Source organism: Coniophora puteana (genome assembly GCF_000271625.1).
Source record: "Coniophora puteana RWD-64-598 SS2 unplaced genomic scaffold CONPUscaffold_14, whole genome shotgun sequence".
NCBI lineage: Eukaryota > Fungi > Basidiomycota > Agaricomycetes > Boletales > Coniophoraceae > Coniophora > Coniophora puteana.
The window spans coordinates 542,436-561,895 of NW_006913066.1; the positions used below are offsets into that span (position 1 = coordinate 542,436).

At 55.2% G+C, this 19,460-nt stretch overlaps 7 protein-coding genes across 7 annotated transcripts; 4 read left to right on the plus strand and 3 right to left on the minus strand.

Annotated features, from left to right (window-relative positions):
* Positions 1-121: 121 nt before the first annotated feature.
* On the plus strand, positions 122-3,045 carry CONPUDRAFT_168845 (WD40 repeat-like protein; the record flags this gene model as incomplete). Its single annotated transcript, XM_007775335.1, has 5 exons — positions 122-1,168; positions 1,223-2,203; positions 2,273-2,347; positions 2,400-2,636; positions 2,694-3,045. The coding sequence occupies 5 exons, from the start codon at positions 122-124 to the stop codon at positions 2,925-2,927; spliced, it is 2,574 nt and encodes an 857-aa protein (XP_007773525.1). The 3' UTR covers positions 2,928-3,045.
* Positions 3,046-3,313: 268 nt separating this feature from the next.
* Positions 3,314-6,704, plus strand: CONPUDRAFT_168846 (cleft lip and palate associated transmembrane protein; the record flags this gene model as incomplete). Its single annotated transcript, XM_007775336.1, has 18 exons — positions 3,314-3,403; positions 3,461-3,494; positions 3,555-3,946; positions 4,022-4,136; positions 4,194-4,282; positions 4,336-4,371; positions 4,427-4,499; positions 4,552-4,885; positions 4,959-5,020; positions 5,083-5,108; positions 5,185-5,304; positions 5,393-5,468; positions 5,529-5,568; positions 5,635-5,785; positions 5,843-5,884; positions 5,958-6,028; positions 6,097-6,175; positions 6,337-6,704. 18 exons carry the CDS (start codon positions 3,314-3,316, stop codon positions 6,451-6,453), a joined length of 1,947 nt encoding a protein of 648 aa, XP_007773526.1. The 3' UTR covers positions 6,454-6,704.
* Positions 6,705-6,984: 280 nt separating this feature from the next.
* CONPUDRAFT_168847 (uncharacterized protein) lies at positions 6,985-10,892 on the plus strand. The gene is made up of 5 exons (XM_007775337.1): positions 6,985-7,157; positions 7,216-7,458; positions 7,647-8,922; positions 8,977-9,609; positions 9,676-10,892. Exons 1-5 carry the CDS (start codon positions 6,990-6,992, stop codon positions 10,194-10,196), a joined length of 2,841 nt encoding a protein of 946 aa, XP_007773527.1. The 5' UTR covers positions 6,985-6,989; the 3' UTR covers positions 10,197-10,892.
* Positions 10,893-11,061: 169 nt separating this feature from the next.
* CONPUDRAFT_111124 (uncharacterized protein) lies at positions 11,062-12,500 on the minus strand. Its single transcript, XM_007775338.1, has 3 exons — positions 12,060-12,500; positions 11,810-11,974; positions 11,062-11,737 (listed from the first exon to the last, which is right to left on the minus strand). The coding sequence occupies exons 1-3, from the start codon at positions 12,464-12,466 to the stop codon at positions 11,236-11,238; spliced, it is 1,074 nt and encodes a 357-aa protein (XP_007773528.1). The 5' UTR covers positions 12,467-12,500; the 3' UTR covers positions 11,062-11,235.
* A 440-nt stretch (positions 12,501-12,940) lies between these two features.
* Positions 12,941-14,178, plus strand: CONPUDRAFT_63959 (Aldo keto reductase; the record flags this gene model as incomplete). Its single annotated transcript, XM_007775113.1, has 7 exons — positions 12,941-13,020; positions 13,092-13,192; positions 13,319-13,508; positions 13,572-13,638; positions 13,704-13,841; positions 13,916-13,965; positions 14,022-14,178. The coding sequence occupies 7 exons, from the start codon at positions 12,941-12,943 to the stop codon at positions 14,176-14,178; spliced, it is 783 nt and encodes a 260-aa protein (XP_007773303.1).
* A 1,094-nt stretch (positions 14,179-15,272) lies between these two features.
* On the minus strand, positions 15,273-16,604 carry CONPUDRAFT_168850 (uncharacterized protein). The gene is made up of 2 exons (XM_007775339.1): positions 16,268-16,604; positions 15,273-16,195 (listed from the first exon to the last, which is right to left on the minus strand). The coding sequence occupies exons 1-2, from the start codon at positions 16,453-16,455 to the stop codon at positions 15,418-15,420; spliced, it is 966 nt and encodes a 321-aa protein (XP_007773529.1). The 5' UTR covers positions 16,456-16,604; the 3' UTR covers positions 15,273-15,417.
* A 1,359-nt stretch (positions 16,605-17,963) lies between these two features.
* Positions 17,964-19,046, minus strand: CONPUDRAFT_64653 (uncharacterized protein; the record flags this gene model as incomplete). Its single annotated transcript, XM_007775159.1, has 5 exons — positions 17,964-18,481; positions 18,537-18,611; positions 18,657-18,754; positions 18,812-18,852; positions 18,894-19,046. 5 exons carry the CDS (start codon positions 19,044-19,046, stop codon positions 17,964-17,966), a joined length of 885 nt encoding a protein of 294 aa, XP_007773349.1.
* Between the last annotated feature and the right edge of the window lie 414 nt (positions 19,047-19,460).

The window sequence follows — 19,460 nt, forward strand, 5'->3', positions numbered from 1 at the left end:
TTCCGTAGTGCGAAGTTGGACCTACAAACGCACGGGTCCCGTCTTGACGCGCGCTCGTCGTCTACGCCATGCACCACCATCATCGCTCTTCATACCTGCAGCCGTTACTCCACTATCGACCATGTCGCGCGCGACAAGCTCACAGACGGACTCAGACAAGGACCCTCTTCCCTTTACGTTCGATCGTGGAGATGACCCCGAGCCACCGGTGATTAGGTGCATCGAGTACTCTCCCGACGGCCAATCAATCGCAACTGGTGCTAGCGATAGTACAGTGCGCCTATGGGACGCCAAGACAGGCCAGCAAACACACAAGCTGCTGGCTGGTCATCCAGTCTTCTGGCTATCGTTCTCTCACTCGGGACACCGGCTGGCTGCCATATGCTTAAACACGGACGAGAAACGCGCGCACGTGGTCATCTGGGACATGAGCCAGGACAAACAGGAGTCAGAAAAACTCGAAACAACTTATGAGAGTGACGGTAGCATTGCTGAACACGGGTACAGGGTCGCCTTCTCGCCGGACGATGACTGGGTTGCCGTCATGACTCCTTCCCACGTTGTTGTACAGGAAACAACATCAGGAAAACCAGTCATGGACGTAGGCAAGGCAAGGAAGGATTATAGGTTTATGTCTGCTCTCAGCTTCTCGTCGGATGGCCGATTGCTCTTCTATGCATCCCTCCCCCAAAATGTTCGCGACAATGCATTGGTAGAGCTGCATTCCTTCAACATGGAGCTGCGCCAACACTTGCCCCTCGCACTATCGCTGGCTCTTCCATCCCACTCGTTTCTTTACAGGTTACCATACATTTGCTCTCCTAACGGTCGCGCCATCGCCGGGCCAATCCCGCAGAGCGGGTTTCAGATCTGCGATACACAGACAGGAAGCGTACTGCATGCCGCACTTCAAGGACATACGGAAAACACGTCGAGTATCTGCTTCTCACAGGATGGGGAATGGGTTATCGATGGTTCAGAGGCAAGCACAATATGCATATGGGATGTCTCAACGGGAACGAATGTGATGGCGCCATTGAAGGATGAGCGGCTTCAGCGCGTGACAGCGATCACCTGCTCGCCGTTGAAAGACCGCATTGCATGTGTTGCGAGTGACACAGAGATCCATGTCTGGGACGTTCGTACCCGACAGATTGTGCTACCACTTGTATGTGCACGTAATGGACTAAGGGTGCCTTCTGACTATGTTTATCTTGTCCAGGTTCGAGAGTCTGAAAGGCAGATGACACCCCGTTTACGTGACTTTGCCTACAGTGATCAAGTCAAAGACATCCACGTATTCCCAGATGGCCGTCACTTTGTTAGCAGTACCACCGCCTTCTACGACGCCCACATACATATATGGGACCTTCAAACAGGCAAGCAGACCAAGGCATTCTTCTTTCCGGGTGGTTGTGCCGTAGCCTTATGCGCAAATGGTTCTCTGCTGGCTGCTGGATCTACTAGACCCTTCGGATATGTTGCTCTGTTAGACGCAAACTCAGGCAAGGAATATTTCCCTCCACTAATAAGGGCTGGCAGCGGAGCGCGGAAGCTGTGCTTTTCTCCAGACAGTTCTGTGCTTGCTGTTGTATTCGACAATAGGACTCTTCACCTGGTGCACGATGTGCTAGGTGACCGCGTAATCAGTCAAATAGAGAACCAAGAAGTCGTGGATGTCGCATTTTCGCCAGACGGCAAGCAGTTTGCTTATGTGATCCACCTCTCGGGTCATATACTGCTTTGCGATGTTAGCACTATGGAAGTCGCTATTCAGCTACCCGGCCCAGGTTCGGAACTTCCGTGTAACCTCGCTTTCTTACCAGATGGGAAGTTTCTTCTCGAGACATACGGCCGGAACAAGGCAAGATTTTGGAATATCGGGACGGGGCAAACGGCTCTTGAGCACTCGCTTTCGCCGCAGTCGCGAGCCTTGACTGTAGTCTCTCCCGACGGGAATACATTCATCTGTAGCTGGGCGAAGGGAAAAGATGGATTCGGGCTTGAAAAGCTTGATATAACCAGCGGAAAGCGCCTTTGGAGCACGGCAAAGTTTACTTCCGGTGTTACTACAGCTACCTTTTCGCCGGCCGGGGACAAGGTAATTGTCGGGTTTGAGGACGGCACGTTGCAGGTGCTTGATGCTAGCTTGGGTCAGACACTCATCCTAAGCAGTGATGATCGCTCATCCATCGAGCTGGAGGTGAGCAAAGCTCTATTACTAGTATCCCTTCTCTTCTCAAGTGATCCTCTCGTTTCTCATACCCTACAGATGCCCTCTGCTCCTAATAGATCGCGAAGAATAGGCACTGGCCTCGCGGATTGGGATGATGACTCTATCATGAATGTAAGCTTTTACAGTTTCCCAGTGTACAGTCCGAGGCCAACACGACGACCAGATGCCTGCAACTTCGAGTAGAGCTGCGCGAATCGGATTGCAAGCAAGGAATGCGGTTAGGGATAACCAGCAGAGGCACAACGGGAAACGCAATGCCGTAGATGATCACCGAGGCTCTGGATTAGCAGCACGTCTTTCCGCCCGTCTTGCACCAAAACCCGCCAACCCTGGTCATGCCCATGGACAGGGTCGCCTTGCACACGCGTTCCAGCTGGTGAGCACCGGACGTGCCAAAAACGTATGTCTTACGGTTTGCTGCTGGACTCTCGTTGCTGACGGTGTTGAATACCGGAAGCGTGTGCTCGCAGCTGGCGAGCAAGGCGGTCACGAACACCGGGAGCGTCACCGATTGCACTCCGATGATGACTCCACAAGCCCTTCGCCGCCTGAATCAGACCGCGCACACTCTCCTCCTACGCGCACGGGCGAAAGCGACAGCAGCACGTCGAGCAGCAACTGGTTCGTTGACTACATGTGTTATTGTGTGTGTTTACCTTGTCGTGGCTCGCGCGGGGTAAATCCCGAGTAAGCGCTGTCGTTTTGGCGGTAGTTGTCTAGTTACAGCAGTAAGTCGAAACTATTATAGAGCCATGCTGTCGATACGGCCGTGACCCACCCAAATGGACCCTTGGTGGAGTTGCTGAGCGCCTCGCTCCTTTGAAGTCCTTTTGGTTTTGTTATCGAAGCATGTTTTCTTTGACGCAGCACATTCAATCGGTGTACCTGGTTAGACTTGGCGTATGCACGGATATGCGAGTTGCAGCGTATGGAGAATTCGCTGCGACAAAAGTTCGAAGTTGTGACAAGGGTGTAAATTAGCCCCTGTCTGCCTCGGCGCGAAAATGAAAAGATGTGGCCGTGCCAACGTGTTCGGGGGCGCTTTCCCGGTCACGGTTTCTTCTCCATCCGCTCACCATGCCCGACAACGTACCCGCTGCCCGAGCAGGGCAGCCTGCCGCCCAGCAGGAGGAGAGCGGCGCCCGGAAGTTCTTCGGTATCGTTCAGGTATGGCCTTTTCAGATACATAGACATGGGGAATTGTGTTCTGACAAAATGACGCAGCAAGTCTTCCTGGTGTGGGCCGTAACGCAAGTCGGTATGTACACTTTGCGTTCTCAATCAACGCCTAGCATATCATGACACATTCCTGTAACAGCAACCAAGTACATCGTCCCGAAATTCGCCCCTGCCCCCACATCCCAGCCCTCCTCCCCCGCATCCCCGTCTTCCCCAGTCGGCACAGACGCCGACCTGCCCGCGTACCAAGGCACCGAGCCCCCCGTCGCGGCCCCCGACATCCCGCAGGCGCAGGTGAACCCGTTCCTGCTCCCGCCGGAACAGGCGCGGCTCGCATGGGCGCTGCACCAGCCGGTCGACATGCACGTCTACCTCTCCACGTCGCCGAACGGGGACGTGTTCTCGCGCCAGTGGACGTCGGGCTGGCGCAAGGACGCGGACGCGGGGCTGCCGAGTTTTGTGTGGGAGAATATATCGTTTGGGGAGTGGAAGGAGGAGAGGGCGGTGGATCTGGAGGTGGAGCTGCCGGAGGTGGGTGTGGTTCTGGAGATGTGCGGGATTTTTGACTGATGCGAGGGGTTTTCTTCTTTCTTTTTGTGTGGGTAGAGTGTGCAGCGCAATGCGTCGTTGTGGGCGGATGTGTTCTTGACGATGCAGGGTGCCAGCCCGGACCCGCGCAGCGAGACGTTCAATCCTCATTCGGTTCACCACGTTCGGAAACGTCAGTGCGCTCGACTTGTGCTGCGAAATGTACTCTAACTGTCGTCGCTCTTCACAGTTCTTACTCGCTACCTGCCAAAGGCCAAGATTCGCAAGGAGAGGAGCCTTCTCGGCGGACCCAAGGGCGAGGAAGAGGAGGAGGAAGAGGTTTGTGGAATAGCTATCGCAATGCTCTCGTAAAGCTCATGCATTAAACGCAGGAGCCCCAGGACATCATCGTCTCGCACTGGTACTCGGTAAGCGCCCTCCTTGGAGGCCACTCGCGCGTGCGTGCTCACGACGCCATCTTAGAACCTAACCTTGGCTCTCATATCCGACGAAACAGTCGTGCCATACAAGCAGCTCCCGCCCGTCGTCCACCAACGTGCGCTCTCCCCTACTCCCTTCTTCCCATTGACCACAAACCCGCCCTACAGACGTCCACCTCGTCCCCGGCGCGCGCGACACGACCGGGAAGATCGGGTACTACAAGCCGATCATCTTCCCGAACGACTTCTGGCTGCTCAAGGCGAACATGATCGAGATCAACGGGACGACGCCGACCCTGCCGCTGCGCGTGACGTTCCAGCCGATGTCGTACTTCAAGTTCCAGCTGTTCGCGAGCATGACGCACGGGTTCGACGAGGCGGCGAAGCAGCAGGGCGGGGGCGCGAATGCGAATGCGGAGATGGATGAGATTAAAAGGATGCTGGTTGAGACGAATCCGTGGTTTTTGGGGTTGACGGGGCTGGTTAGCTTGTTGCATGTGCTGTGAGTTGGGTTTGGGTTTTGGGTTTGGGTTTGAGTTGGGGTGGTCCTGTGCTTATTGCGGTGTGCACGATAGGTTCGAGATGTTGGCGTTCAAATCGGATGTTTCGCATTGGCGCCAGCAGAAGGAGCTGGTGGGTGTGTCTGTCAGGTAAGCGAGCGCGTTTGTTTGTCTGGCGCTCAGCTGGCTAGTTCCTCAGAGTTAACCTTGTTGTCTCACAGGACGGTAAGCTCATGCGCTAGCGCGCGTTTGTCCGTGTCGTCATTGACACCCTTTTTTCGCGGGTTGTGCGGTGGCCTAGATCGTCACGAACGTCTTCGTGCAAGCCGTTGTGCTGCTCTACCTCATCGATAACAACACGGACACGAGCTGGATGATCCTGCTGGGCTCCGGGATGGGTGTCCTCATCGAGGCTTGGAAGGTGAGTCGGGTTAGGTTAGGTTTGCGGCGGCGGCGGCGCGGACGCTCGGAGGGGTGGTCGGTCACATGCTTACGGCCACTCGGACCAGATCACCAAGGCGGTTGACATCAGCATCGGCGCTGCGCCCCCGGGATCGACGCTGCCGTACAAGCTTGAAATCAAGGGTACGTGCAGCGGTTTTTTTCACATGAGCGGGGTGCTAGGGTTCTCATGCGGTACGGCAGATAAACACGTTCTCAGCGAGGATGAGAAGAAGACGCAGGAGTAAGCGCCTCTGATTTTCTAATATTATTTCACATTCTACTTTGATGCTAACAATGACGTTCGTAGGTACGACAAGCTGGCGTTCCGCTACGTCTCCTGGGTCGCGATACCGCTCCTGGCCGCCTACACCGTGTACTCGCTCATTTACGAGACGCATCGGGGCTGGTACAGCTTCGTGATCTCGACGTTGACTTCGTTTGTGTACATGTTTGGCTTTGTAAGTCCCCGTTGGTCCACGCTGGTCTCGCGCTAACCGGATTCGTTCGCTATTTAGGCGCAGCTCGTACCTCAGCTCATCATTAATTATAAGCTCAAGGTTCGTTCGCCCGCCCGATCTGACTTGTCATGTCATGTCAGACTAACCGCTGTCGTGCCACTGTGTGCCTCAGAGCGTCGCACATATGCCGATGAAGGCGATGATCTATAAGACGCTGTCGACGGTTATCGACGACCTGTTTGCGTGAGTGCCGGCTCGCTGATTTGATTCGTCTCTGCGGTTCAGGGTTCGCTAACGGATGATTGGGACAGGTTCTGCATTAAGATGCCGTTCCTACACCGACTCGCGTGCTTCCGTGACGACGTCGTGTTTCTTGTTTTCCTTTACCAGGTGCGTGGGCTCTGGAGTGCGGGGTTGTGGGCACATGCTGATCGTATGATGTCTGTTCTGTTTTGTTCTGTTCTGTTCTGTTACGGGTGGCGGATGGTGCGGCACGCCGGCGGATCTTGCTTCTGATTGTGGACTCGTGGGTGCTGTGGGGAATTGTGCAGCGCTGGATATACCGCATCGACCCGAAACGCGTGAACGAGTATGGTCAGGTGATGGCTGAAGATACGGCGAAGGCGGAGAAGGCGGGTGGCAACGGGGAGACGAAGAAGGACAAGTGATTGTTTGTCTGGGTGATACGTAGGTGTTCTGCTGTGGACGAGGCGGCGCAGGGGGTCAACAATAGGCTGCATCTCGGATTTCCATGGGCCTTATTTGTTCTCTGTTCTTCTGCGTGCGAGTGCTGGTACGCGCACTAAGTCCCAGGGCTTTGGTGTGCGAGCGCGGTGTTTCCGGAGATCGTCGTGTGTGGCATTGGGCATGTTCTGTAGAAGCTGTGTGCGTCATAGGGTATAATATATTTGGACCAGGGGCAGTCTATGTCATCATAGCCTGCGAGCCAGCCAAGGAATTGATGACGAGGGATCCGGAGACGGGCGCTTGTATGGGTGAACCCTCGGGACAGAGATGCTGTTCAGGGCAGGGTCAGGGTGAGTCAAGGGGTGCACAAAAATAAAGGGGTAAATAAAGGACAAAAGGGGGAATGATAACCCTAAAGCGAGTATATGCGGACACCGGGGCCGGTCGATTCACCCGTTGCTGCAATTACAACTAAACGCACGCTGACGTTTCTCTTCCTCCTGCCCCCATCACCACCATGCCGCAGGCTGCACAACCCACAACAACAGACGTAGGCTGGGCGTGCAGGTGTCTCAATGTCCAGATACACCACATACAGACAACCCGAGACCACCCACCTTTTCTCCTCGACAACGACCCATCCCAGTTCACCCCCATCTTTGTCGGTCAGGATGGCCCCCAGATCGTACGGTTCTTCCCTCAATCCCTGCTTCTACGCCGCTCATCGTTTGTCGCCCTGCTAGACCCACCCCCAAATGACTCTGCGATCGCGCAGGCTCGCACCACATACATCCGATGCCTCACGCGCCGTCCGCCTCACGACACTCACCTGTCTCCTCTGCCAGACGCTCGTATACCGCGTGCAACAAGTCGTTTCCCCTGAGCTGGACGCCACGGAGGGTCCATTACTGCCCTCCCACGAGTGGGTCGAGCAGGAGACGCTCAAGAGCAGTACAGGATGGATCGAGGTGCACAGGAGCTGTCTCGTAAGTCCGCTATCTCTCCTGCGATCTCCCATGCGCACCACGTTCCCCGCATTTATGCAAACCCCGGATTTCCTTGCCATTCATTCATCACTGTACCCCATCCCAAAACTCGCACCTCCATCGTGGCGTCGTATCACATGAATTCACGTTGTGAGGGGACCCAAACTGACCCTTTGTGTTGTATGTAGGACTCAACCGCTGTAGCGGCTGTAACGAAGGCCTCGACATATTCGTCTGTGTTCGGCGTCGGCATCTTGCCCGCTTCGAACACGTCCATACCCGAACAGGATACCCAGGACGGCGCCCTCCCCAGCAACCCCCCGAACCCAACCTCTCCTATCACCCCTCCCCCCTTCCTCGCAGACCTCAAACCGATATTCCCGCCTCCGCCATTTACGCCCTCGCACCCCGCATTCCAGCACCTCTCTGCCATTGCCAGACATAAGTCCGAAGCGCTCCGTGCGGAGACGGAGCGGTACCTCGCCGACGTGTTCACGGCAAAAGTCACCGAGCTCGAGAAGGCCGAGGACGAGCTCCGAGGAAGCGTCGAAGAGCTCTGGAAGAACTTTCACGCGGGCGTCCGGCAAGCCGAGCGCGAGTGGAACTCGAGCCCTGCCGGGGCTGCCGCGCTCCGAAGTAAGAGCGCGCTGCCGCGGAGCGGCGCTGGCTATAATGGCAATAGCAGTGGTGGTGGGAGTGGCGAGATGGGCGGTAATGACGTCGCCGTTGCTAGCCCGCCTGCGGCGCCGCTCGTGTCCGTCAAGGAGTTCGCGCCGCTGCCGAATGCGCCTGTGCCTGTGCGCGCGGCGTCGAGCGTATCGTCGCCGAAGATGAGCTCGCTGTCGGCGTCGCTGGTGACGTCCGGGTTCGTATATCCTGATGCACAGAAGAGCCAGCCGGGCTCGAGGTCGTCGCCACCTCGCCAACCTCAATCGCAGGTGCCATCGCAGGCGTCATCGCAAGGGCAATCGCAAGGGCCGCTCGCGTTCCCCACGGTCGCGCGCGACGACCCTTCGCGCCCGCCGTCACAGGCGTCTGTCGACCGCGTGCCGCTGGCGAACGAGGAGAACATTCTTCGGCCTTTCAGGCGGAGTATGGACGAGGCGAAGGATATGGCGACGAGTTTCCGGTATTTTACGATTCTCGAGCAGGATATGGCGCGCAAGAACGTACCGCAAGACAGTGGCGCTGGTCATGACTCTGGTACCAAGCGGGAGACTAAACAGGTGAATGGGGCGCAGGAGGGGGGCAAGGATAAGGACAAGAAGGTGGAAGAAAAGGAGCAGGATAAGTCAGACAAGTCTGCCCCTGTCGAACAGAAGGTGTCGCAAGAGTCTAAGGATACTAAGGCCAAGGATGGTAAGGAGAAGCGCAAGGTCAAGTTTGACGTTCAGACTGCCGACGCTGAGGAGAAGGAGCGAAAGCCCGCGCCCGCGCCGTCGACGCGGCATGTGAACGGTGAACGTAAGATAGATCACTTACCATCTACCCGAGGCGATATTCTGATAACCACTGCAGCAGAGATGATCTTCGACCTCGAGGACGAAGGCGAAGGCGCCGAGCACGCCCGCGAGCCCGACGCTAAAGCGGTGCTGCCCCTGCTCGAGCAGCCGAGCATACCGCCGCGCGCCCGCCACGCGAAGCAGTCCAGCGCGCCTAACGGCCTCCCGCCGCGCTTCTCGGCGCTCCGCCCGGCGTCGCTCCCCGCGTACTCGCCGCTGCACTCGCGCAGCGGGAGCGCGGATGCTGTGAACGTCCCCACGCTCGGGGACAACGATGCCCAGGCCCAGGCGCCGAAGACGAAGAGTGCTGTGGCGAGCGTGGCGGCGAAGGAGGCGATGGAGCGCGCGGCGGTGCGGCAGGCGCGGGAGGCGGGGGTGACGACGCCGGAGGAGGAGGCGCTGTTGAAGCTTGTGGGCGCGGAGACGCCGTCGCACCGCGGGGCGTGGCGCACGGATAGTAAGGCGTGGAGGGTGTTTATGAACCGACTTGATACGGCTGGTGGGGGAGATAAGAAGGAGAAGGAGGGCGGGATTGGGTTGATACCCGAGGATGGGGACGGCGATGGGGAGGGGGAGGAGGAGGTGCAGCGTGTGCAGGGGGTGTGGGCGAGGGTGAATGAGAGCGATGATAGTGATTTGGATACGGAGGGTGAGTGCTCATGCGCTTTGAGAATGTGTGGTGTGCGAGAGGGCTAATGGTTTTTGTGTGTTGTAGCCTCGAATAGCGGCACGCACCCGCCTGGCATCCCAGCGTCGATGCCGATCGACATCGGGCCGCTGCATGGTAACGGTAACGGCAACGGCAGGCCCGCGCGCGAGCCGCTGTCGCTGGCTTCGTACCAGCCGAAGACGTCCATTCCCGAACGCGCCGCCGTTAATGGCAATGGAAACAGCAATGGCACCGGCGGGAAGATGTCAGTGCCCAAGCAAACGGTCCCTCTTAGTCCTGGGATCGGGCGCACGCCCTCGGCGAGGTCTGCGCGAAGGGCGTCGTACGCGGAGCGCGATCGCCAGCGGGCGATTGACCCCGGCGCGCTGGACTTTGCGGGGCAGGGGTACGAGGATGAAGACGATGAGGAGGATGACGAAGATGAGGGTGGGGACGAAGCTGAGGGCGGGGACGGGGGGAAGACGGGAGGAGAGACGGAGGCGCCGAGTAGGCAGCGGGCGCTCAAGATTTTGAAGGCGCGGAGTCGGCTGCCTGCTGAGGGGATGTGGCGCAGTTTGGCGTCGTAACCGCTGCGTTTTCGCTCGTCGGTTCTCAACAGCCGCCACCAATCATCAACTACCGACTATCAACTACCAGCGGCATTTCCCCCGTTTCCTCGACTCTCTCCCTCTCTCCTCGACTCTGATTCTTTTCTTGCTTTGGACACTGCGGCAGCCGGCTCGAGATTGAGCCGGCCAATCCTCCGTATACTCTAGGTTCTCCACCACTAATACCATCATCGCCTCTTCAATCCCCCAAGCTACGCCAATCTTGCATCGCACGCACTTGTCTTATCTTGCCATTGTCCTTGTCCCTGTCCTCGTCTTGTCGCATCGCCGAGCATCCATCTTTTCCATCGTCTGTAACGACAACACACATTCTTCCTTGCAGCCGCAAACCCACATGCCCCATCCATTGTTCGATCTACTCGCTAATATGCTACGCCTGAACGTCTTTATGTTTCGTGATAATTTGTTTGTATTCGGGTATCCCCAGCTGTCGCATCGCATCGCATAGCATTGCACGATATAGCTATCGCGTACCACGAACATACGATATACGCACCCTACACGCCGCACAACTGTACATTGTGATGTGTGTACCCATAGCACTTGCTTTCTTGGAGATGTTGTACCGTATCGCACCATACCGTACCTTGCCTGTGCTTCCGCGTCGAGACGGGCCCGAGATGAGCTCACTACTATTACATAGTACTACTGTACATAGTTCCGTTTTTTTTTTACCTAGCTGCGTACTTATTATTTGTGATTTCTGTTGTACTTGGTGGTTTGTTCTTTTTGTGTTGTTGTTGTTGTAATGTAGGGGTGTGGTAGTGTTGTAATTTATGGTTTTGGTGCTTTCGGTGTCAGGTTGCGATGAAGAGTTTGTGCGGACATATCGAGAATGAATTGAGCATATCGGACAGTTATAGGGCGTTGTTTTGTGGTACATACAGCTAAGCTAAGCTTGGTTTACAATAGATAGCACACAAAAGCCAGGTATTTAGTTGGTGAATAGATCTAGGCACCCGTCCCGCATTTTCATCCACTCCGACAAACCCGGAGTCTACTTCTTGTTTTTCCGTTTCGATGCGCCCTTGGACGGTGTCCCCGAGCGCGACTGCGATGTCCCAGTGCCGGTGCTCGTGCCAGCACCGGCGGGAGCAGCGGGCGGCGGCTCCTTGGCAGACACAGCCGTCGTCTTCTTATCTTTCGCCGTGACCGCCGTCGTCTTTCCCCCCTGCTTCTGCTCTCCCTTATTCTTCCCCGCGTCCGGCTTATGCAAAAAATTGATCACGACCGACACAACGCCGCCGCTGAGGATATACAGCACCCACTTGGGGAGCTTGTTGATGTAGCGGTACTGCGCGGCGAGCACGGTGGCGAGGTAGTCGAGCGCCCACTCGCGCTGGCCGCCCGGGCCGTAGATGGAGTGCCAGGGGTCGCGCGCGCGCCAGGACTCGTCTTTGAGGAGGTCGTAGAGCATTTCGGGGGTCAGCTTTTGTTGGCCGGCGCGGTAGAATCGGAGGGTGCGGCCGCGGTCTTTGAGGACGACGAGCCAGGGTGCGCTGTGTGGTTGTCACATATAACATAGAGTGGTTGGTTATTTGAGAGACGGGGTGAGGCAGGGGGTGACGTACGACCACATGTTCCATTTGGTCGTGATGGCGGTGACGTTGATGTAGTCGATGCGGCCGAAGCGGACGTGTGGGAGGTCGCCCGTGTCGAGCGTGAGGTTGTACGTCTTGTCGAACACGTCGTCGACGAACTTGGACACGCCCTCGGGCGAGCCGGCTGTCACGGTCCTGTTGAGCACACGACCAGATAAGCGTGCGTCCGAGGTGGGATTTGAAGAAAAGAAGAAGAAGAAGAAGAAGAAGAAGAACGCACACGACAAGGAACCACACGCGCTCCATCGCCTCCTCGTCGTCCATCTCCTCGTTCACGATCACCTCGTCGTAGTTCTCGTCCGTGATGAGCGGGATGCGCGCGTCCCACTCGACCGCGGGTGCGCCCGACAGGTTGAGGCCCAGCAGGCCCGAGAGCGCGGACACGGGCCCGTTCGTGACGAGCGTGTCGAGTAGGCCCTGTTTCGGTAGCTTGTGCCCTCCTCCTCCTTCCTGAGAAGCACCGCCCGCGCCTGTGGGTGGAACGACGGAAGCGCTCGCTGGACGGGCGGCTTGGAAGTCTGCGACGGAGGGCACGGGCTGACCTGGCGCCCAGCCTTGGGAGAAGTACTGGGCGTGCGCAAATCCAGCACAGGCGCAGAAGGCGGTGAGGAGACCCAGCGGGGTCATGGTGTGCGTTGAGGGAGGTGTGATAAGTAGTCGCACTCAGGGAGCAGACAAGGTCGGACTCGCGTACGTATCCCCGGAAGCCGAAATGTCCGGAGTCAATTAGCAGAGCACGTGATCTAGGTCGTTGTGTGCCTGAAGTTAAATTAGGGGTTTCGCCCCTTTCCTGGTTTCTGCTTCCACCAACGCTTCGTTTGGATGAGTAATGGTTATGACCTCATACATCCTCACCTTCCAACCAATCCCATCCGTGAACATTGCTAAGCTATCTTAGTCACTAACACACAAGCAAATGTACCGTATATATAAACGTCACCGCCTGCCGTCGTTCCTTACTCTTCCATCCTCCCCATCGACCGACGAAATCAAGAGCAACTATGGCCGACACCGTACCCAAGGAAATCACTCTTACTTCTGGTAAGCCAATCATGTAAATACATGGGAAGACTAACATCTGACGTACACATAGGCTACAAGATGCCCACTATCGGGCTCGGAGTGTACCAGAACATCCAATGTGCGCAGGCTGTCACGGCTGCACTCAAGCATGGCTACACGTACGTCGCACGCGCAGTTCGTCTATGGCTAGGACGCGTATCTAAGTCTGTTATTCCCCGCCACTATCCAGTCACGTCGACTCCGCTCGTCTATACAAGAACGAGACGCAGGTCGGCGTGGGCATCAAGGCTGCAGGCGCCGATCGCTCGAAGCTCTTCATCAGTAAGTCATGTCCATATCAACTCATCTACACAAGTTCTATCCCTCCCTCCCATACAATCGATAATGTATGTTGACTCACGCCCCACGCAGCCTCGAAGGCCTGGCAAAGCGACTTCGACGACACCGAGTCCGCAGTCGTTGATTCTCTCCAGAACCTCAAGTACGGCTTGGAGGGCACGCGGGAGCCGCTAGGCTCGTCAGACTACTACGACCTCTACCTTCTGCACAGTCCGCACGGCGGCAAGGAGCTGCGACTTAAAGCCTACAGAGGCTTATTGGAGGCGAAGAAGAAGGGTCTGGTTCGGACTGTCGGCGTCTCTAACTAGTGAGCAGCACCTCAGACGATCAGTCGCGTGGATGTTTGTTGATGACCGATTCTCCCGCCCAGCGGCCCGAAACATATCGAGGAAATCCGCGAGGCAGGTCTGGAGCTCCCGGCCGTGAACCAAGTTGAGGTGCATTTTGAGCTCTGCCTGGCGCTTTGCTAGGAACCCCCACTGAATACCAGGGCATTACGTAGCTGCACCCCCTCGACCAGCAGAAACCGATCGCGGAGTACTGCAAGAAGCACAACATCCTCGTTCAGGCGTACACCCCTCTTCTCCGGTTTAACTTCTCCGGGGACAAGGACGGTGTGATCCAGAGCGTCGCTGACAAGGTTCGTCGTTACTGCGCATCACTCGGTGTATGACCCCGAGGAAGATGAATCTGACGCTGGATTGGAATAAAAAGATCCAAAAAAGCGTCGCCCAAGTCTTGGTGCGGTGGTCCCTCCAGCACGGGTAAGTCTTTTCTTTACGTAGTGCATTCGTTCGAGCGAGCTCTCAATCGGCGCTAGCTTCGTCCCGCTCCCCAAATCGGAGCACGAGGAGCGCATCAAGGCGAACGCGCAGGTGTACGGATGGGCGATCCCCGCGGAGGAGATGGCGCGGCTGGACGCGCTCGACAAGGGCGACGACGGGGCGGTCACTTGGAACCCTATCCACATGGATTGAAGGCTGTCAGCTGTAGATCAGGAAGCTTACTGTTGATTAGGAGGGGAGGGTGGAGGGTGTATTGATAGATGTCGCCAAAGACCGTTTTTGTATGCTAGTGTTTGCTAGGGTATCAGAGTCGTTCTTGACCGTCGCAATCAACATGGTCCTCGTCGGCGGCGCCAGCAAAGTCGGCACCTTCAGTTCTTACCCATGTCTGCACCAGATATCATGGGGCACGATTCTTGATTTACTCACCTCTGCCCTTCATATCAGACCGCGCGCACTTGATCACAGTGACGTGCGTGGTAGTGGAGCTCCGATTCGTAGTCGATCAACAGAACTTTCCCACCCTTCTTTTGCTTTGACATATGCTTCCATTTCTTTCCACTGGCTTGGAGTATGATTCCCTTCTCCGACATATGATCCCAATTATCCATATTATGCTAGAGTTATGCTCCCGATTTTCTCTATTTCTGCGGCGTATGCGCTCATGCTCTTACGCTTCCTCTCGCTATGTTCTCAACCTGAGCTGCGTGCTGCAGGAGTCGCATGCTCTATGTCCGAGGACGCTGATGAAAGTAATGCAAAGTAGAAAAAGCTCCAATATGTAGAACACCCGAGAATTAGGCGGGATAACGCCTACTATGCTCCTCTTCTTGACTTGCTTTTCTGACGGCTTGTCCGCGTTTAATTCCCTTCTTCGTTTCTTCTTTAGTGACTCATTAACTTCTTTAGCCGTTTGCTCTTAGAATGCTTCCGTTTTTGGCAAATACGTCCTTTCTTTCCTTTGTCCCGAAAATTAAATGCTCATGCTCCTCTGTGCTAAGCGTGCGTTCATATGCTTTCTTGGCCTTTCCCTTTTATACGTAACTTCGGGATATGTCTACCATCTACTCTGCAATCTGAGTATATCAATCGTAGTACAACCTTGCTAGGCAGCACCCTAAGGAATTCTGAAATAAAGCCCTGGTACACGTTCCTGATTATCGCGTCGTTGAAGTTGAGTACCTCAGACTCAACGTGAGAACAGAGTCGACGGTATTCCATAAATACTAAACTTGGACGGGCCAGTACCCAGGATTATCTATCCTAATGAGCTTGAGAATGAATTCGGCAGAACGAGTCCAAGTGAACATACGAAATTTACGATTGGGCATTTCGAGAGCAACAACAAGCTAGAAAAATGTACGTTTCAAGCGAAACACTGATTCCTGGCCTATGACCGTTTCCGGTGGAACCCAGGCCATGCATCACACTCTAGCAACCATCCAAGTATCGTCGTAGCGCCTCGCACACCTCGTCTTTTGCATCCACCCACTCCAAAAAGTCCGCCTCCCTTTGAAATCTCTTCATAGAAGTGACGTCAAACGCGTCTCCAGCCCAGGGTCCGCGAGTGATGTCTTCGCAGTATTCGGGCATCGCGCACGAGGGATCGGATGACCAGCAGATGCGACCGACAAGTGCTTCGCCAAGGCTAAAAGGCTTGCGGCCGCGGAACCTCGGGTGGAGTTCCTTGTTGAGTGCGTCGATGGTATCAGCACGCACGTAGAGCTTCTTGGAGAGGTTTCGAAGGACTGTAGCCTTGACGGGCTTACACATTCTCCTGATGGCCGCCAATGGTGCGCCTTCGATACCTCGCCTTTCAAGCGGTCTTATATACGCGTATGTGATGTCAAAAAAGTCTGGAGACATAACCGCTGAGTGGTAGTGGTTTCCCGCAAAATCGTAGAGCGAGACGGGTCGTCCTTCGGAATATTCGTCCGGTACAGCGGCGCCTAGCTCGGCCCTTTCGGCCTCGGTGAGAATGCCTGTTGGGAGATCATCGTTTTGCATGTAGTCTCCGAGGCAAATGATGCGGGATCCTGCCCATGACACCATGTATTTAATGGACACTTCCAGAATGGAGGCGCATAGGTCCCAGCATCTATGGCATGTGGCCGCGAAACAGGCAAAGTCCTCGAGGGTTACAATGTCCTCCATGATAATCTGGTAAAGGATCTCATTGGGCAGCACGAGCAAGCTGCGCGCTGGCTTTCTGTCAATCTTGGTTAGCCAACTCCGAGGGACATCCCAGATGTCGATGAAACGCTGTTTTCGTAGGACGTACTCAATGGTGGTACTCTCCGCTCCCCTGGGCTGAATTATGGGCATCTTTGGAAGGGATCGGAGTCGACACAGACGCAGTGCTATACTCCTGTTTGTAATACCATCGCCGAAAAACTCGCCGAGTTTCAAGAGGGAGCCACTGGCACGCTCTCGCCTGTCGATGTTGAGAAACATCCAGTATTGACCCATGTCGGAGAATAGTCGATGATGAATGGAAAAATGATATGAAGGATCGATAGAAGGTAAACCTGATGGCCACAGAACAGGCCTCCGCCAAAATCAGCTTGGGGTTGGCAATGTCCTTGGGGAGGATACTAGAGCTCAGGCCCAGGCAGCTGCCAGTGGAGGTAGTGGTACGAATCGACAGAGAATCAACCCATGCTAGATTCAACTTAAGCCCTACAAGTTCCCGAACGTTCTAGGCATCGAGCCGCCTGCATGCCCAGCGCTTATCGATATGGCAAGGGCGGCCCGTCCTCCACCACGCATACGGACGCATTATTTACTATCTCGGATGTTGATCTAATGACAACGAGTCAATTGCAACGGTCCCACCTGAGAATGATTACTCAAATGAGTCGTCCTCATGCATATTTCTCTTACTCAAGTTGCCCTGTGCAGTGTGCGCTCTCTTCAACAAGATCCAGTTGTTCCGCTCATTTCTTCTCATGTTGGCTCCCTTTTCCGACACTCAGTTTTCCACATGTTTTCTTGCTCTTTCACTTTCATCCTATTTACGGAAGACACATAAATTATCCTTTGCAAAGTATTTAATTTAATGCATCACATACTCCGCGGCATAGATATGTGTATGAACTCGTCTTTACCTTCGTTCACTATGCCGAACACTGCATGCGAAACGCAGGCGATGCACGCACTGTAAGGACGGAGATACCTAAAACTCATGTACGTGGATCATGCCCGTACGTTAATGGTTTTCATGTATTATTCATGTCTTCGGAACATAGTAATAATGAAGATAATTCATGATAATCATGTACTCCCCCAAGCTTGAACAACTAACGTTTTTGCAGGATTCAATGTACTTTCTCATGACATAATTTTTGAGGTGATGTGGTGGGCTTGAACACGAAGCCAATAGTTTAAATGGCAAAATGTAGTGATTATTACACGAAAAAGTATGCAAAAATAACTGCATATGCGATGATATTCATGTAGTTTTATAGGCAGTGGCTAATCTACTCGATATATAGAACTACATCCGACATCCAGAGTCGCCTGCCTGCAGTCAAACCCAACGCACGATAGATAATTGCACGTATGACCACGCTCAGGATGAGCACCGAGATCAAAAAGGAAATCCTCATTCGAACAAACGTCAAGAAAAGCCTACCATAGTTTTGAATATAACCGGTGTATCTTCAATATTGTGGACGAATTTTTGATCGTACTCGCTTTTGCTTACCTAGGCACCCACGCCCTGGGAGGCGCAACGCCACCGGTCAATGATAAATGACAGCATGGCGTTTTGCCTCACGCCTCTTCAAGTTACCGGATAGGGTTTATACTGCAATGTAAAATGGAGGCGCGAAAGTGATAGCAACATATCGAGCAGCAGCTGTTTAGTAGACTGCATGTGTTATCAACGTGTATGTTAGCTTGCCGTGACTCCCGCGGGGAAATCCCCGAGTGAGCTCAGTCTTGTTGGCAGCGTTCGCCTAAACTACTACAGAACTTCAAAGCCTCGTAACAGACCACTCCAGCGCTTCGAACTCCCCCGCCCTCGTCTTGTACGTCTTCAGCTGAGCCTCCACCCTGACCGCCTCCTCCTTGCCAGCGAACACCTCCGCCCACATCGCCCGCCAGCTCTCGGGCGAATGGCAGAACATCTGCAGAGAGGCCCCATAGCCCTGGAACTGCTTCGTGCCCTTCTCCACGGCCCCGTTATGGACTCCAAAGATGAGCGAGCCAGGTACGGGCGAGAGGAGGCCCGCGAGCGCGCGGGCGAGGTGCAGCTGCTGGGCCTCGTTAAATAGGTGGAAGAACATGCCGGCGTATATGGCAGAAACGCGGCCGTGCAGCGGGTTGAGTGACGTGAGCGAGTTGAGATCGGGCCGCGGCGAAGACGTGTTCAACTCGTATGAAGGCGGGACGACCTCGAGCGTTGAGGGGTCGAACGCGTCGCATGCCAAGTGGTGCACCGGGTACGTCGCCGGCGTCGTCCTGAAGAACTTATGGCCGAAGTCAAGCAGCTCTGTAGAGGACAAGGTTCAGCTTTTGTGGTGAGTGGGTTAGGCCACATTTCACACCTGGCCTCAAGTCGGATATAATGACGTTTTGAGCGGGAAACCCGTCTGCGATCGCACGCCTTGCGTCCAGACCAACTTCAAGGCGGTTTCAGAGATATTCACAGTTAATGGACTGAAAACACTCACAGCAGGCTGCTATGTCCAGGAATATGGAATCCTCACGCTCCCGGCCGATTTCTACAAGTTGCTGGTAGGCTGGCAGCTTACCCATAATGAAGCTACAAAACCATCCATCAACCCGAAAACAAAGTCACACTGCCCGTTATCCAACTCACTCAAGAAACGTAAACAATAAAATGCACGGATACGGCGCAAACTGCGAACCAAACCTTTCAGCGCAAATCGACGGGGTCCCACCAGCTCACTCGCCTCGTACGCCTTGCGCTGTACGCCGATAATATGCCTCTTGAGCTCCTCGTCATCCTCGATCCCCGTCTGCGCCTTGAAGAACGCAGCCTCGTCTGGGCTCAGCGCGAAGTAGCCGTCGTCCGCCGGCGGGATTTGCTGCATTCCGATCTGCCCCTCAGGCGCGGCGACGAGGCCGCGCTTCGCGTCCTTGGTCCACGTTTGTGCGACTTGGGTCATCGTTGGTTGGTTGAGGGAGTTGACGCTGAGCTCGTGACAATCTGACTACTGGCAGGGGTGGCTAGCTGGCTATCGATCCTGTAGCTCGTCGACACCGCAGGTATTTATACTCACTCGTCATAAGGCCGCTTGACGCTGGAAGGAGGAGACTAAGAGAGCGGCCACCGACAGTACTTGTGCTCGACAACATCGGACGGCCTCTCAAGATTCGCGCAGCTCGGACGAGTTTGACGATTCCGCTTACTAGCCAGAATATAGGAATCTTCTTCTGAACAAGCACACACGCCGGGTGACGCACGGATGCTGCAAAGTCCAAGTCGAGCGCGGAGATACAGTAGA

Coding starts and splice junctions, on each gene's coding strand:
- CONPUDRAFT_168850 (XM_007775339.1), bottom strand. CDS start 16,455: ATGGGTCAATACTGGATGTTTCTCAACATCGACAGGCGAGAGCGTGCC. Junction 16,196..16,267: donor GCGGAGAGTACCACCATTGA/GTACGTCCTACG, acceptor CAAGATTGACAG/AAAGCCAGCGCGCAGCTTGC.
- CONPUDRAFT_111124 (XM_007775338.1), bottom strand. CDS start 12,466: ATGACCCCGCTGGGTCTCCTCACCGCCTTCTGCGCCTGTGCTGGATTT. Junction 11,975..12,059: donor CGCGTGTGGTTCCTTGTCGT/GTGCGTTCTTCT, acceptor TGTGCTCAACAG/GACCGTGACAGCCGGCTCGC. Junction 11,738..11,809: donor ACCAAATGGAACATGTGGTC/GTACGTCACCCC, acceptor ACAACCACACAG/CGCACCCTGGCTCGTCGTCC.
- CONPUDRAFT_168847 (XM_007775337.1), top strand. CDS start 6,990: ATGCCGCAGGCTGCACAACCCACAACAACAGACGTAGGCTGGGCGTGC. Junction 7,158..7,215: donor GTCAGGATGGCCCCCAGATC/GTACGGTTCTTC, acceptor TCGCCCTGCTAG/ACCCACCCCCAAATGACTCT. Junction 9,610..9,675: donor TAGTGATTTGGATACGGAGG/GTGAGTGCTCAT, acceptor TGTGTGTTGTAG/CCTCGAATAGCGGCACGCAC.